Source organism: Bos mutus, chromosome X (assembly GCF_027580195.1).
Source record: "Bos mutus isolate GX-2022 chromosome X, NWIPB_WYAK_1.1, whole genome shotgun sequence".
Taxonomy (NCBI): domain Eukaryota; kingdom Metazoa; phylum Chordata; class Mammalia; order Artiodactyla; family Bovidae; genus Bos; species Bos mutus.
Window position 1 is genome coordinate 120367066 of NC_091646.1, and position 13821 is coordinate 120380886.

The 13821-nt window shown below is 40.2% G+C and overlaps 1 protein-coding gene across 1 annotated transcript in view; it reads right to left on the minus strand.

Moving 5' to 3' along the window:
* PHEX (phosphate regulating endopeptidase X-linked) overlaps window positions 1-13821 on the minus strand; it is a 207120-nt gene that overhangs the window by 151218 nt on the left and 42081 nt on the right. The window contains 3 exon segments of the mRNA XM_005897739.2: window positions 420-488; window positions 10901-11127; window positions 12174-12260. Of these exon segments, the coding sequence (XP_005897801.1) occupies window positions 420-488; window positions 10901-11127; window positions 12174-12260 (383 nt within the window).

The window sequence follows — 13821 nt, forward strand, 5'->3', positions numbered from 1 at the left end:
GCTGAGGCCCAAGAATCAACATTTAATAGAAGCTTCCGAGGTGATTCTTAAGCAATACAATTTGGGACCTGCTGGTCAACTGGGTGTCCATTCCCACGCTTCTGCAATCTACTGAGAGCTGTCCACACTTCTGAGGGCTGGCTGCAAGACCACTCCTTGGTTACTGCATTTGGTGTGCTGTCTTCCCTGCTCAACTATGAGGGCACCGCGCAGGGAGTGCTCAGCCTTCATTTCCAGATTTCCAGAAAACAGGGAGGGCCATTTATCTGCCCAAATAAAAGTCCTTTGCTTCCTACATTTGGGAAAATGGTTGTCAAACACCCACACTGCTCCATTCGAGTAAAGAGTTAGGGATTTTAGAACAACTTATGAACCTCACAATGTCTGACAAGATGCAGAGTTGAATGAGGAAAACTTACAGACTTGGCTTCCGTGCTGTTATCAAGGTAGTCTTCCCTCACGGCTAGGGAGAGCGCCGCTTGGTCCAGCTGTTGAAACAAAAAACAAAGCATTCTGCTCGCACTGAAAATTCTTCCGTACCATGTTAATGAGTCATGAGATCAGGATCCCTGCCATATTTTGAGCATGTGTCACCATTACTAAAACAATTCAAAGCAAACAGGTGCTGCAGCAATCAATGACAGTTATCAAGAATCAGAGACCTGCCCCTGATTCCGATTCATGGTTTCTAACCTTTTGAGTTTCTAACAATACTAAATAGTGTCAAAGCTAAATGACTTTGAAATAGGATTATCTGATTCCCCCCCCCCCATTTTATGGGTGAAGAAACAAAATCCAGAGAGGTGATTTTGCTTTGAGAAATCTTTGCAAACTTTAGAACCCTCTTTGGAAAGTTTAAAATAGGTGATGAAAATACAAATAATAATCAGACAACTAAATATGTGTAATTATTATTAGAGAAAATTATAGCATAATTTCTTGAATTAAAACTTTCAGCAGCTTAAAGGTAATCAAAGAGAAGATTATAATCTTTGCAAAAAAATGTGCTAGAATAATCAGATATCCATTTGCCAAAAAAAATTAATTTCAAACCAGACCTCATGACCTGCACAAAAATTAATACAATATGGATCTAGAACTACATATAAGCTACATATAAACCTAACAATAAAAACTTCCAAAATCACTGTGGATTGGTGACTGCACCCATGAAATTAAAGCTTGCTCCTTGGAAGGAAAGCTATGACAAACCTAGACAGTGTATTAAAAAGCAGACACATTACTTTGCCAACAAAGGTCTGTATAGTCAAAGCTATGGTTTTTCCAGTAGTCATGTATGGATGTGAGAGTTGAACCATAAAGAAGGCTGAGTGCCAAAGAACTGATGCTTCTGAATTGTGGTGCTGGACAAGACTCTTGAGAGTCCCTTGGACTGCAAGGAGATCAAACCAGTCAATCCTAAAGGAAATCAACCCCGAATATTCACTGGAAGGACTAATGCTGAAGCTGAAGCTCCATTACTTTGGCCACCTGATATAAAGAGATGACTCATTGGAAAAGACCCTGATGCTGGAAAAGATGAAAGGCAAAAGGAGAAGGGGGTACAGAGGTTGACATGGTTAGATGGCATCACTGACTCAATGGACATGAATTTGAGCAAACTTGGAGATAGTGAAAGACAGGGAAGCCTGGAGTGCCGCAGTCCATGGGGTCGCAAAGAGTCACACACAACTTAGAGACTGAATAACAACAACAAATAAAACCTATGGTAAAAAACACATGGGAAAATCTTTGACCTGGGGTTACACAAAGAGTTCTTAGATATGACACCAAAATCAGATACATAAAAGAAAAAATAAATTGGACCTCATCATCATTAAACATTTTTGCTCTGTGAAAGACACTGTTAAGAGAATAAAAAATATAAGCTACAGATAGGGAGAAAATATCTGAAAATCACATATATGACAAAGGACTTGCATCCAGAATATATAAAGAACTCTCATAACTCAATAAGAAAACAAACTGCCCAATTTAAAACTGGAACAAAGATCTGAACAGACATTTCACCCAAGAAAATATTCAAATGGAAAATAAACTTATGAAAGGATGCTTAAAATCACTAGTCATTAGAAAATGTAAATGATACCCACAGTAAAATACCACTATACATCTACTAGAATGGCAAAAACAAAAAACAAAAACACTGATAATGTCAGGGACTTCTCTGGCAGTCCAGTGGTTAAGACATCTCGCTTCCACTACAAGGGGTATAGGTTCAATCTCTGGTTGGAGAACTAAGTTCCCCATGACTCATGGCATGGCCAAAAAAGCAAAACACTGATGATGCCAAGTACTGGTGAGGATGTGGAAAAACTAGTTCACTCCTACACTGTTGCTGGCAATGCAACATGACAGAGTCACTTTGGAAATCAGTCTGATAGCTTCTTACAAAACTGAACGTACATATGACCCAGCAATATCACTTCCCAGCCACTTACCAAAGATAAATGAAAACTTATACTCACACAGAAACCTGCATGTAACTTTATTCATTATTGCCCCAAATCTGAAACAACCCAAATGTCCTTCAGCTGGCAAATGGATAAACTGTGACACTCACCCATAAAAAGGAATGAACTACTGATACATGCAACAATATGGGCATATTTTAATCACATCCCCAAAAAAGGCAAAACTACAGGGATGGAGAAGAGGGGATGGGGAGAGTGGGTGATTACAAAAGGGCAGCACAAGGTAAATTTGGGGGAAGCAATGGGACAAACTATTGTCTGTCTTGATTATGGTGGGGATTCTGTGACTCCACGCATTTGTAAAACCTTACAGACCTGTGCTTCACAAAAAGTGAATTTAACTGTAAGTAAAATTTTAAATAAATAAAAATTTTAAAGTTCCAGAATTTCCTCTAAATTTCTGGCTGTTCTTTCTTGAGTATAAGCAACTGCCCAAAGACTGAATAAAACTGAACACGACATCAAATTTTCTACCTTAAATCTTATCCACACATTTAAAAAGTTAAGCTAATTGGGGGGAAAAGATGTTTTCATAACATCGACCTTGCCTGGGTGTATTGCTAAAAACCTCAAATTATTGTGTTCAATCTTCTTCTCTAATTGGCCCCAAACAACTAAGTCACAAGCCAGCCTAGCTTCATCATATTCCAACTCCCAATACACCACCCTTTCTTCCAAAAATTAAGTAAGCCAGGAACATGAAACACGATATTATGATTAAGATGCTTTGGCTTTCAATTAGAGTTGAACCACTTGGAGAATTTTTTGAGCTTTAGTCTCAAAGGAAAGGAAACTGTGTAGACAATATCAAGAAACCCAAAGCTTCCCTCTGATGAAATGAAGTTAAATCCATTTATTGTAAAAGTTTAGACGATTCAAGTGAAGTTACCGGACCTGTTTTAAATCTTCAGATTGCTACAGTTCCGAGGGAACCTCTTAAATATATGAAATCGATTGAATAAGGTTAGTTAACTAAAACTAGAAACAGACACACGCTTGAGGCAAAAGACTTTCTCAAGAGGCCAATATTAGGACACTGTTATTTGAGGTTTTTTAATCCATGCATTTGTAACCGATCTTAATATTGCAAGTAGAAAACAAAACACATGTTTAGGAAATCTGATACCCTGAACTGAAATATGAATTTTTCTCTCTGTCTGAAATGACACACAGGTTAGGAAACGAAACAGTAATACAAGAAACATCTCACACATTATGATGTAGTTATAGGACAAAAAAGAAAAACTTTATCTCCAGGAGAGTCTGTCCTTATCATCCCTACAGATTTTACTAAATGTTGCACAAATGCAGCCGCTGGGTGATGATCACTTTAAGTCACTGTTCTGGTAACACATACTGACACAACCTTGACCTTCCGAACACTCTTTCAGGACCACGGATATTCCAAAGTCTTTTATTGTCCCTTAAATCCTCATTCTTGCTATCTCCTTACACAAAATGAACCCAAACACATGTAGCAAGATATGTTCTGAGGAATTAATCTGCCATCTCATGTATTTTTGTTTTTCCTTTCTTCCATTTAAGTCTGTGGCAAATTTTGTGTCATCCTGCCACAGGGGAACTTGAGCACCATCATGTAGCTTTGAGCCGCCCCAGCTTGCCAAACCACATGTCCTCGGCATGGGAATACCCACTGGAAGAGTGCCTTTTTTCTTCACCCAAAGATACCACCCAAGAGTATGCCCACAGTGATGTACCTTCCCAAGGCAGGTTTTTTTTTTTCCTTATCCCCATGGGTTTGTGGGATTAGAAAAGCCTAGAACATCGAGGAAAATAGCAATAGAATGTGATGGAAAAGGAAGTCTAAATGCATTGAGGGAGAAGAGTTTAGGGGTAAGAGAGAGTTCTCCCAGAGCAGAAAGACGACCTTTGAGGCAGTCAAAGAAGTCAAGAGTTTCTTATGAGCAGAGGGACCGGTCAATGTCCCTAGAAAATGGCAGGATTTGAGAGGGAGTTGGGGGCCCAGGGCCCCAGCAGCAGAGAGGCACAGCTGAAGGAGTCACAGGGGCTGGGATGGTACGTTTCTTTTCAGAAATAGATAACTGATGATCAGAGGGTCTCCAGTCCCCTAGGACAGGGGTCCCCAACCTCCAGGATCTAATGACTAATGTCTGAGGTAGAGCTAATGTAATCATAAGAGAAATAAAGTGACAATAAATGTAATAGATTTGAATCATCCCCCACTCCCGGTCCATGGGAAAACGGTCCTCCAAGAAACTGGTCCCTGGTGCCAAAAGGGTTGGGGATCACTGCCCTAGGGGAAGGCTGAGAAATGAAGCAGCTGCCAAGTGAGGACGGGCCTAGACTGGCTCACTTTCCAACTAGAAGGTGGGGTGGGAGTTCAGCGACAGAGATGAGACTGACTAACAAAAATGGCTGCTTCTTGTGCATCTGAATTTGAGATCTGAGATGTATGTTTGGCACAAAAATTGAAGAGAAACGTTCCCCAAATGGTTCTGACAAGCTGCCTGATCATGATTTAAGAGAAAGGTACCTTTACTTTGCCAACAAAGGTTCATCTAGTCAAGGCTATGGTTTTTCCTATGGTCATGTATGGATGTGAGAGTTGGACTGTGAAGAAGGCTGAGCACCGAAGAATTGATGCTTTTGAACTGTGGTGTTGGAGAAGACTCTTGAGAGTCCCTTGGACGGCAAGGAGATCCAACCAGTCCATTCTGAAGGAGACCAGCCCTGGGATTTCTTTGGAAGGAATGATGCTAAAGCTGAAACTCCAGTACTTTGGCCACCCAAAAGTTGACTCATTGGAAAAGACTCTGATGCTGGGAGGGATTGGGGGCAGGAGGAGAAGGGGACAACAGAGGATGAGATGGCTGGATGGCATCACTGATTCGATGGATGTGAGTCTCAGTGAACTCCGGGAGTTTGTGATGGACAGGGAGGCCTGGCGTGCTGCGATTCATGGGGTCGCAAAGAGTCGGACACGACTGAGTGACTGATCTGGAATCTGGAATCTATGCATCTGAATTTGAGATCTGAGATGTATGTTTGGCACAAAAATTGAAGAGAAACATTCCCCAAATGGTTCTGACAAGCTGCCTGATCATGATTTAAGAGAAAGGTACCTTTTGCCACGTGCTACTGTGCACCAGTATCTGTCCTGTGAATTGTCAGCAAGTTCATCCCATTTAAATCTCACAGCCACAGTGAAAAGTAAATTCAAATCAACCTTTCATTACACCTGGGGAAAATGAGGCTGAGAGGCGAAACAGCCTGCACAGACATTCAGTGAGTAGATCACAAAGCCAAGTCTCAATCTCTTTAAACACCAAAGCCTACTCTTTTTCCCACTATGGTAGTCATTTTCAAATTACGTTCCACAAAACTTAAACAGTGCTTCATGGGCTCCAAATATTCAGTTAGATTTTTTTTTTAGAGATTTAACTACTTCTAACAAAAGCAACACTCACAAATTTTACAACATTGGCAGCCATCGATACACTAGTTTTTGTTATCAGGTTCACCGGGCTTTATGCAGATCTCAGAAGAAAGCTGTTCCTACCAATACCTAGACATATGCTTGAATTTCTAGCAGCTGTGTCATGGTTAGAAAGACTGTAGCTCTAACCTGTTAATTCAGGTGTGTGAATAGCCCCTCACACAAAACGGTATGAACAGGGATATACCTAAAGCAAACACACACTGCACTCAAATGCCAGGCCATGCTCAAACACATCAGTTTGAAAGAAGCTGCTACCTTGGCAGAGGAGAGCAGTAGTAAGCACATGAGTACCTCCTTACATTTGGAAAGTGCTATATTATTGACAGTTCAGTGTCTCTAGGATCAGTTTAACTGAATAATAAGTGTGCAAGGCAAGCTGTTAAAAATTGGTTATTGTGATCCTCTATACTCATGTTTCCCATAAGCTGGTATTCAAACTACAGGCTTGATTAGACCCAAGTTCTTTTTTTTTTTTTCTTTTCTTTTGGCATCATTGGTGATAGCTTATGCTTCCCACTGCACAGTATCAGGAGGCACACAAAAAAATCTGGTTGTCCCACTTTTAGCAATGGCCTACCATTGATATTTGCATTCATCTGATATCAGTCTGCTCTCTCCTGAATTTTCCCATCAACCATTCATCTAATAGTTTTAGCAGCCATTGACGACAGTTGCTTTGATCCTTTTATTCATCAGGGATTTTTTTAAAAGGTAATATTTAAGTTCTATTATTTCTCCTGCCTTTTAAAGCTGAGAAATCTGTATGCAGGTCAGGAAGCAACAGTTAGAACTGGACATGGGACAACAGACTGGTTCCAAATTGGGAAAGGAGTATGTCAAGGCTGTATATTGTCACCCTGCTTGTTTAACTTATATGCAGAGTACATCATGAGAAACACTGGGCTGGATGAAGCACAAGCTGGAATCAAGATTGCTGGGAGAAATATCAATAACCTCAGATATGCAGATAACACCACCCTTATGGCAGAAAGGGAAGAAAAACTAAAGAGCTTCTTGATGAAAGTGAAAGAGGAGAGTGAAAAAGTTGGCTTAAAACTCAACATTCAGAAAACTAAGATCATGGCATCTGGTCCCATCACTTCATGGCAAACAGATGGGGAAGCAATGGAAACAGTGACAGATTTTATTTTGGGAGGCTCCAAAATCACTGCAGATGGTGACTGCAGCCATGAAACTAAAAGACATTTGCTCCTTGGAAGGAAAGTTATGACCAACCTAGACAGCATATTTAAAAGCAGAGACATTACTTTGCCAACAAAGGTCCATCTGGTCAAGGCTATGGTTTTTCCAGTAGTCATGTATGGATGTGAGAGTTGGACTGTAAAGAAAGCTGAGCACTGAAGAATTGATGCTTTTGAACTGTGGTGTTGGAGACGACTCTTGAGAGTCCCCTTGCACAGCAAGGAGATCCAACCAGTCCATCCTAAAGGAAATCAGTCCTGAATATTCATTGGAAGGACTGATGCTGAAGCTGAAACTCCAATACTTTGGCCAACTGATGTGGAGAACTGACTCATTTGAAAAGACCCTGATGCTGGGAAAGATTGAAGGTGGGAGGAGAAAGGGACCACAGAGGATGAGATGGTTGGATGTCATCACTGACTCAATGGACATGAGTTTGAGCAAACTCCGGGAGTTGGTAGTGGACAGGGAGGCCTGGCGTGCTGCAGTTCATGGGATCGCGAAGAGTCAGACATGACTGAGCAACTGAACTGAAATGAATCTTGAAGTCCTATTATTTCTTCTGCCTTTTAAAGCTGTGATTCTCCTATAAACAAGAATTTTCTCTCATTAGGTATGAGGTTACCCTGAAATCAGTCAAATTTAGTATGCTGTAGATTAAAATAGATATATCAACTAAATGTGCATGTGATTCTTATTTGGAACCTGAATCAAAGACCAACTGTTAACTTTTTTAGAGGACAATCAGCAAAACTGAAAATTAACTTACTTCAAAACACCACTTAGGGTAATTATTGATAAGTATGATCCTGTTTACTTTATTATTTGGGGTTTGCTTTTTGGAAGTGCTGAATTCTCTTAGCTTTTGTTTGTCTATGAAGCTTTTGATTTGTCCTTCAAATCTGAATGATATCCTTGCTGGATAGAGTAATCTTGGTTGTATGTAGGTTTTTCCCTCTCATCACTATAAGTATATCCTGCCATTTCCTTCTGGCCTGCAGATTTCTCTTGAAAGATCAGCTGTTAGCCTTATGGGGAATCCTGTTGTGTGTTATTTGTTGCTTTTCCCTTGCTGCTTCGGAGACACAGACATTTTGGACATAGTGGGGGAAGGAGAGGGCAGGATGATATGAGAGAATAGCATTGAAACATATATATCACCATATGTAAAACAGACAGCCAGTGGAAGTTCAGTGTATAACACAGGGAACCCAAAGCCAGGGCTCTGTGACAGCCTAGAGGGGTGGGATGGGTGGGAAGTGGGAGGGAGGTTCAAGAGGGAGGGGACATATGTATACCTAATATTGATTCATGTTGATATATGGCAAAAACCATCATGATATTATAAAGTAATTATCCTCTAATTAAAAAAATAAAATACATATTTTAAAAAACACCACTTAATGTATTTGCACAATACAGGATATCACAATAATTCTGAAATTAAAACAAAAGTCTGGTTTTTTTAGGCCACATGGAATGTGAGATCCTAGTTTCCTAGCCAGGTAAACAGGTAAACTCCATACACTGGGAGCAGGGAGTCTTAACCACTGGACTGCCAGGGAAGTTACCAAGAATGACAGTCTTAAAACATGGTTTGTTGGTTGGTTTGTTTTAAGTGAGTAATCTGTCAACATGGGACAGCAGTCAATTGGGCCATCAGCATCATCATAGAGCACTGAAGAGCATGTCTTATGCTGAGAGCATTAGAATATTCTCAGCACCTTGCTGTTGTTCCATCACCCAACACAAAAATCCAGCTGTCTCTGTAGCTTAAAATTGCCTGTTGAAGAGATGGGAATTCTTTCAATGACTAAAGATTTTTTATTGAGGCAGCCATTGTCTAAATTAAAGATGGACAAACTACAGTCTGCAGGCCAGCCCACCATACAGCCATCTTCATTTATGTACATCCTGTCTATAGCTGCTTTACCACATATAACAGCAGAGGTGAACAGTTGAAACAGAGATCATTATAGCCCACACAGCCTAAAATATTTCCTATCTGATCCTTTACAGAAAAAAAGTTTGCCAGTCCCTTGGTATTACTAAAAAAATAAACTCCAGTATATAGATTTTTTAAAGTTAACTTATATCAGGAGAGAATAATATATCCTAAAATTTTTATATTTATATGATTTAGATATCAATGTACCAAATTGAACTATCATATGACCCAGCAATCCTACTCCTGGTCATATACCCAGAAAAAAAACATAATTCAAAAAGACACATGCACCCCAGTGTTCATTTCAGCACTATTTACAACAGCCAGGACATGGAAGCAACCTAAATGTCCATCAACAGAGGAATGGATCAAGAAGCTATGGTACATATATCAATGGAATATTACTCAGCCATAAAAAGGAAAGAAATTGTGCCATTTGCAGAGACGTGACTGGACCTAGAGACTGTTATACAGGGTGAAGTCAGAAAAACAAATGTCATATATTAAAGCACATACATGAAATCTAGAAAAATGGTATCTTATTTGTAAAGCAGAAATAGAGGCACAGATGTAGAGAACAAACATAATAGGGAAAGGAGGGAGGGTGGGGTGAACTGGGAGATTGGGATTGACATACATCCACTATTATGTAAAAAAATAGGTAACTGATGAGAACCTTGGAGAAGGAAATGGCAACCTACTCCAGTGTTCTTGTTTGAGAATTCCCACGGACAGAGGAACCTGGATTACAGTCCACGGGGCTACAAAGAGTCGGACACAACTGAGCAAGCACGAACAGATGAGAACCTACTGCATAGCACAGAGAACTCTACTCAGTGCTCTGTGCTGATCTAAATGGGAAGGAAATCTAGAAAACGGGATATACGCACACATACGACTGACTCACTTTGCTGTACAGCAGAAACTGACCCAGCAATGTAAAACAACTCTACTCCAATAAAGAGTATCGCTATATCATTAATATTTTCTGATTTAACAAAGAACAGAATGGGGGAGAAAATTGATGGTTCAACAAAATTTTCATTACTAAAGGAATTGTAGAAGCAAAAAAACAAAAAACAGAATCAAAAGACAAAACAATTTAAGAAGTGCTGTTTGCATTCTTGCTAAGTTCTCTGACTGATGAATCTTCTGCTGTTGGCAGTTTTCTGATGACTTCCTGACTTTGCAGCATGACTTTCCAGTGCCATACTCCACACCTCAGGGTATGTCCTTGTGGCCCATTCCTTTATGGAAGAGATGCTTACTCTCCCAACAGAAAATGCAACCAAGCACTTAGAACAAGTTTTGCCTTATCCTCTGAAAGGAAAGACAAAAGATTCAAGACTGAACTTGCCAATGAAATTTGGGGCATGTACACAAGATCTTAGTGAAAGGAAAACAAGGAACCAGAGCATGTATTCACTCCTTTGTCAGAGGAATGAGGGGAGGGGAAGAGCAGAGTTCAGAAAGTCTCAGCCCATCTCTCCCCACTAGAATTAAGGGGTCCCACACATGCTCAGGGTAGATATTTAATGGCCAGATCACAGATCACTTGAAACCCACTCACTGGCTTCTTGAAAGGCTGACATAACCAGTTTGTTCATGATTTACAATCTGCAAATCTGGCAAAGAATAGTCTAGACCTTAAGATTTAGCAGAATTTTCAACTTTGTCATTTCACTAAGGTGGTATGAGTCTTTTTCCCTGGGAAGGCAACCCAAAAGGCTAACCTTGGATTGAACAAGCATGATGAATGAGTCCTCACTGTACCTTCAAGATGTGTTCGTTGGACATCTTGTCATCAGAGGACACATATAAACGGATGAACACAGAATTGCTGTATTGGCCACGAAACGTTGCAAGGGTCTGCAGAAGGCTGAACTTTCTCTCTGACCAGACCCCTTCAGGACCAATATTGGATTCGAGCACAGGCCAGCGGAAAGGTGAGTGCCGCAGGATATGTAGTAGTGGCTTGGCATCCGCTTTTTCGATGGCTTCTGAAAGGGAGTAAGTAGGAAGGGAGACTTAGATTTGCAAACTGGATCACCAAACTAGGAAGCACATATATCTTCTCAAGAGAAAATTCCAGTAGGGCCCCAACCTACTTTTTAGGGAGAGGTACAGTGTGTTGCCCATAACCACAGACATAGAACTACCTATGACTCCCACTTCAATGTGACTGTCTAAGCCTGATGTTCTTGCCAGGAGAGCTAACGGGGAACCTGCCTGATATTCCCAACAGTGGAAGGTGTGCTTACTATATCGACCAGAGCCAATAAGCAATTAAGCTGAGAACACTCTGCAAGACTGAGGGACAACCCTAACTAAAGGAAACTGCTCAATAAGACTAATCACTCCCCAGTAAAAATGAATTATTGCTTCACACACTTTCATTATCTTTTACTGCCCTCTTCCAGGTCACCAAACAACATCCCAAAACCTAAACAAGTTAATACATTTCCCAGAGGCACTCACCTCTTTCTGCAATAGCCTTGAGAAAGAGGACCAGGTAGAATGTCCAGTGTCTCTTTTCATTCCAATCAGACCCAAGATGCTGAGACAGGCCTAAGGTCCCCAACAAACATGCCTGTCAAGCTGATGGAGAAGCAGAAGGAGCCTGGCCTGCCTGGAAATCTGGATTTCTCTAGGCTCCAGGAGGTTCCAAAGAACACAGTAACACTCCCAAGTGCCCTCCCTCATAGGCTCCTTCTCAAACCAGATCTAGCCTCCAGATTCAGCTTTCTCTACCACATGCAGTACAGTTTGCCCTTCTGACCATACCCATGTCTCACAGACTAACTGATACCCAAAGAGTCTAAGCCATCCATAGGAATAAAATTTTCCTAGTTGATCCATCAAGCTAGCAACAGACCATTAAGACAGGGGTAGTCAAAACCCAGCCCTGGAAAAGAGCTCCTTTCTTTAAGCAACATTCTTAGTAGAATTCTTAGTAGTTCTCTTTCTCCTTAAACAATATCTTTAAACATTAATAGAGCTCTGGAAAATAAGGGTGATAAGTTATTTTATTTTCTTTATTACTCACTCTCATTCATGCAAGATGAATAAAGGATTTTGGCTTTCTGTATTGCTTCAGTGTCCCGTCTTCTACTGATTGATTTCTCCAAAAGTGCTGGGAAGGTTAAAAAAGGATTCATTAGTATCCATCCACAGGTGATGCTGAATTAGAGGTCACTTGATAATCACAGTGCCAGCCTCCAGAAAATTAAATGTAAAGACAGACAACCCTGGAAAAGATAAATCTATAAAAGATATGCAGACAGCAGAAACGATTCCAAGTTGCTGGAGATTCAAATAAAAAATAGTTAACATTCTCTTCTCCAGGGTTCTCCCACTTCCAACTGAGACTTGACCTTCTACGGGGGTTAATGTTTTCTGCCACCTACACACACACACACACACACACACACACACCACACAGAATTCATTTTTTCAAGAACCAAAAATAACTGAATTCTATTCCCTGTTTCTGCACTGAGTAATATTCTCAACAGAGGCAATTTCATCAGGGTCAGTTTCTTAAGATTTCTTCACAGTCCAGCCTCTCGGGGAGGTCACCTGGAAGAAATTTCTCATTAGAAGTTTTATTCAATGTTGCCTATACATGCTGTGGCCCTGGTAGATGTTGTTTAGACAGGAAATGGAGAAGCAAGAATGGAAATTGCCCCTACCCAAATCGCCTGAAAACCTGTCCATTTACACATTCAAAGTCCTGGCCATTTAAAATGAGGCCATGTATACAAAATGGTTGCCAGCATGGACGCAAGCCCACCTGGAAAAGGATTTTCTATCTATAAAATCACTGATGTTATTGTTTGAAGGTAGAAAATGACAGCTGTCACTATTTCTTTAAATAAGGAAATAGGAAAGCTAAAGACTCAATAAAAACTACCCTGCCCACAAAATAACACCTTGGATGTATTTAAGAGTATCAGTTTACCAACAAGAAGCCAAGACAAAGAATTCCCACACAGCACCATGGCACTGCCTACACAGAGCTATGTCAAATTGCAGTTGTCAGGGCATTTGGCATTTATTTCTGAAACAACTTAGCAGCCTCCAAATGATACAACAGATGCTCCTACAGTATTTTGAATAGCTTCAAGATACAACGTACAGAGCTAATCAAATTAATAAATAATAACATATTCCCTACCGCAGAAATCTACTTCTAAACTAGAAGTTCTACATTTCAAAAAATGCAACCTAGAGCTTCTGTCTAGTTTTCTGTAAACATCTATACATCAAATAAGTCCAGATAACTAGATATATTCAAATAAAATAAATTGAGCTCAATGTGGGCATTTTCAATTATTCCAACTTGTTTCTTCCTTGTGTATTATCACAGCAATAAAAGTGGGATAACTAGCCCCAAGGATAAAGGAAGCGAATTTCTTTTTTTAATAAACAGAAATCTCTAAAACTATACCTACATATATTTCTATTCAAATCAGATCATGTGCCTTTCCACCACACTGCTTCCACACTCACTGGATTGCTGGGGAGACATATTTGAAATTAAATAAACCAAATTTCATATGGAGATGTAATATTATCCTGATGTTATAAACACTCCACAGGCTGCAAACATGAATACCCTGGGGACCAAAAAAGAGCCATGACACAAAAGAACTCAAAATAGTACATATCAACCTGAGTTATGTACCCAGGGC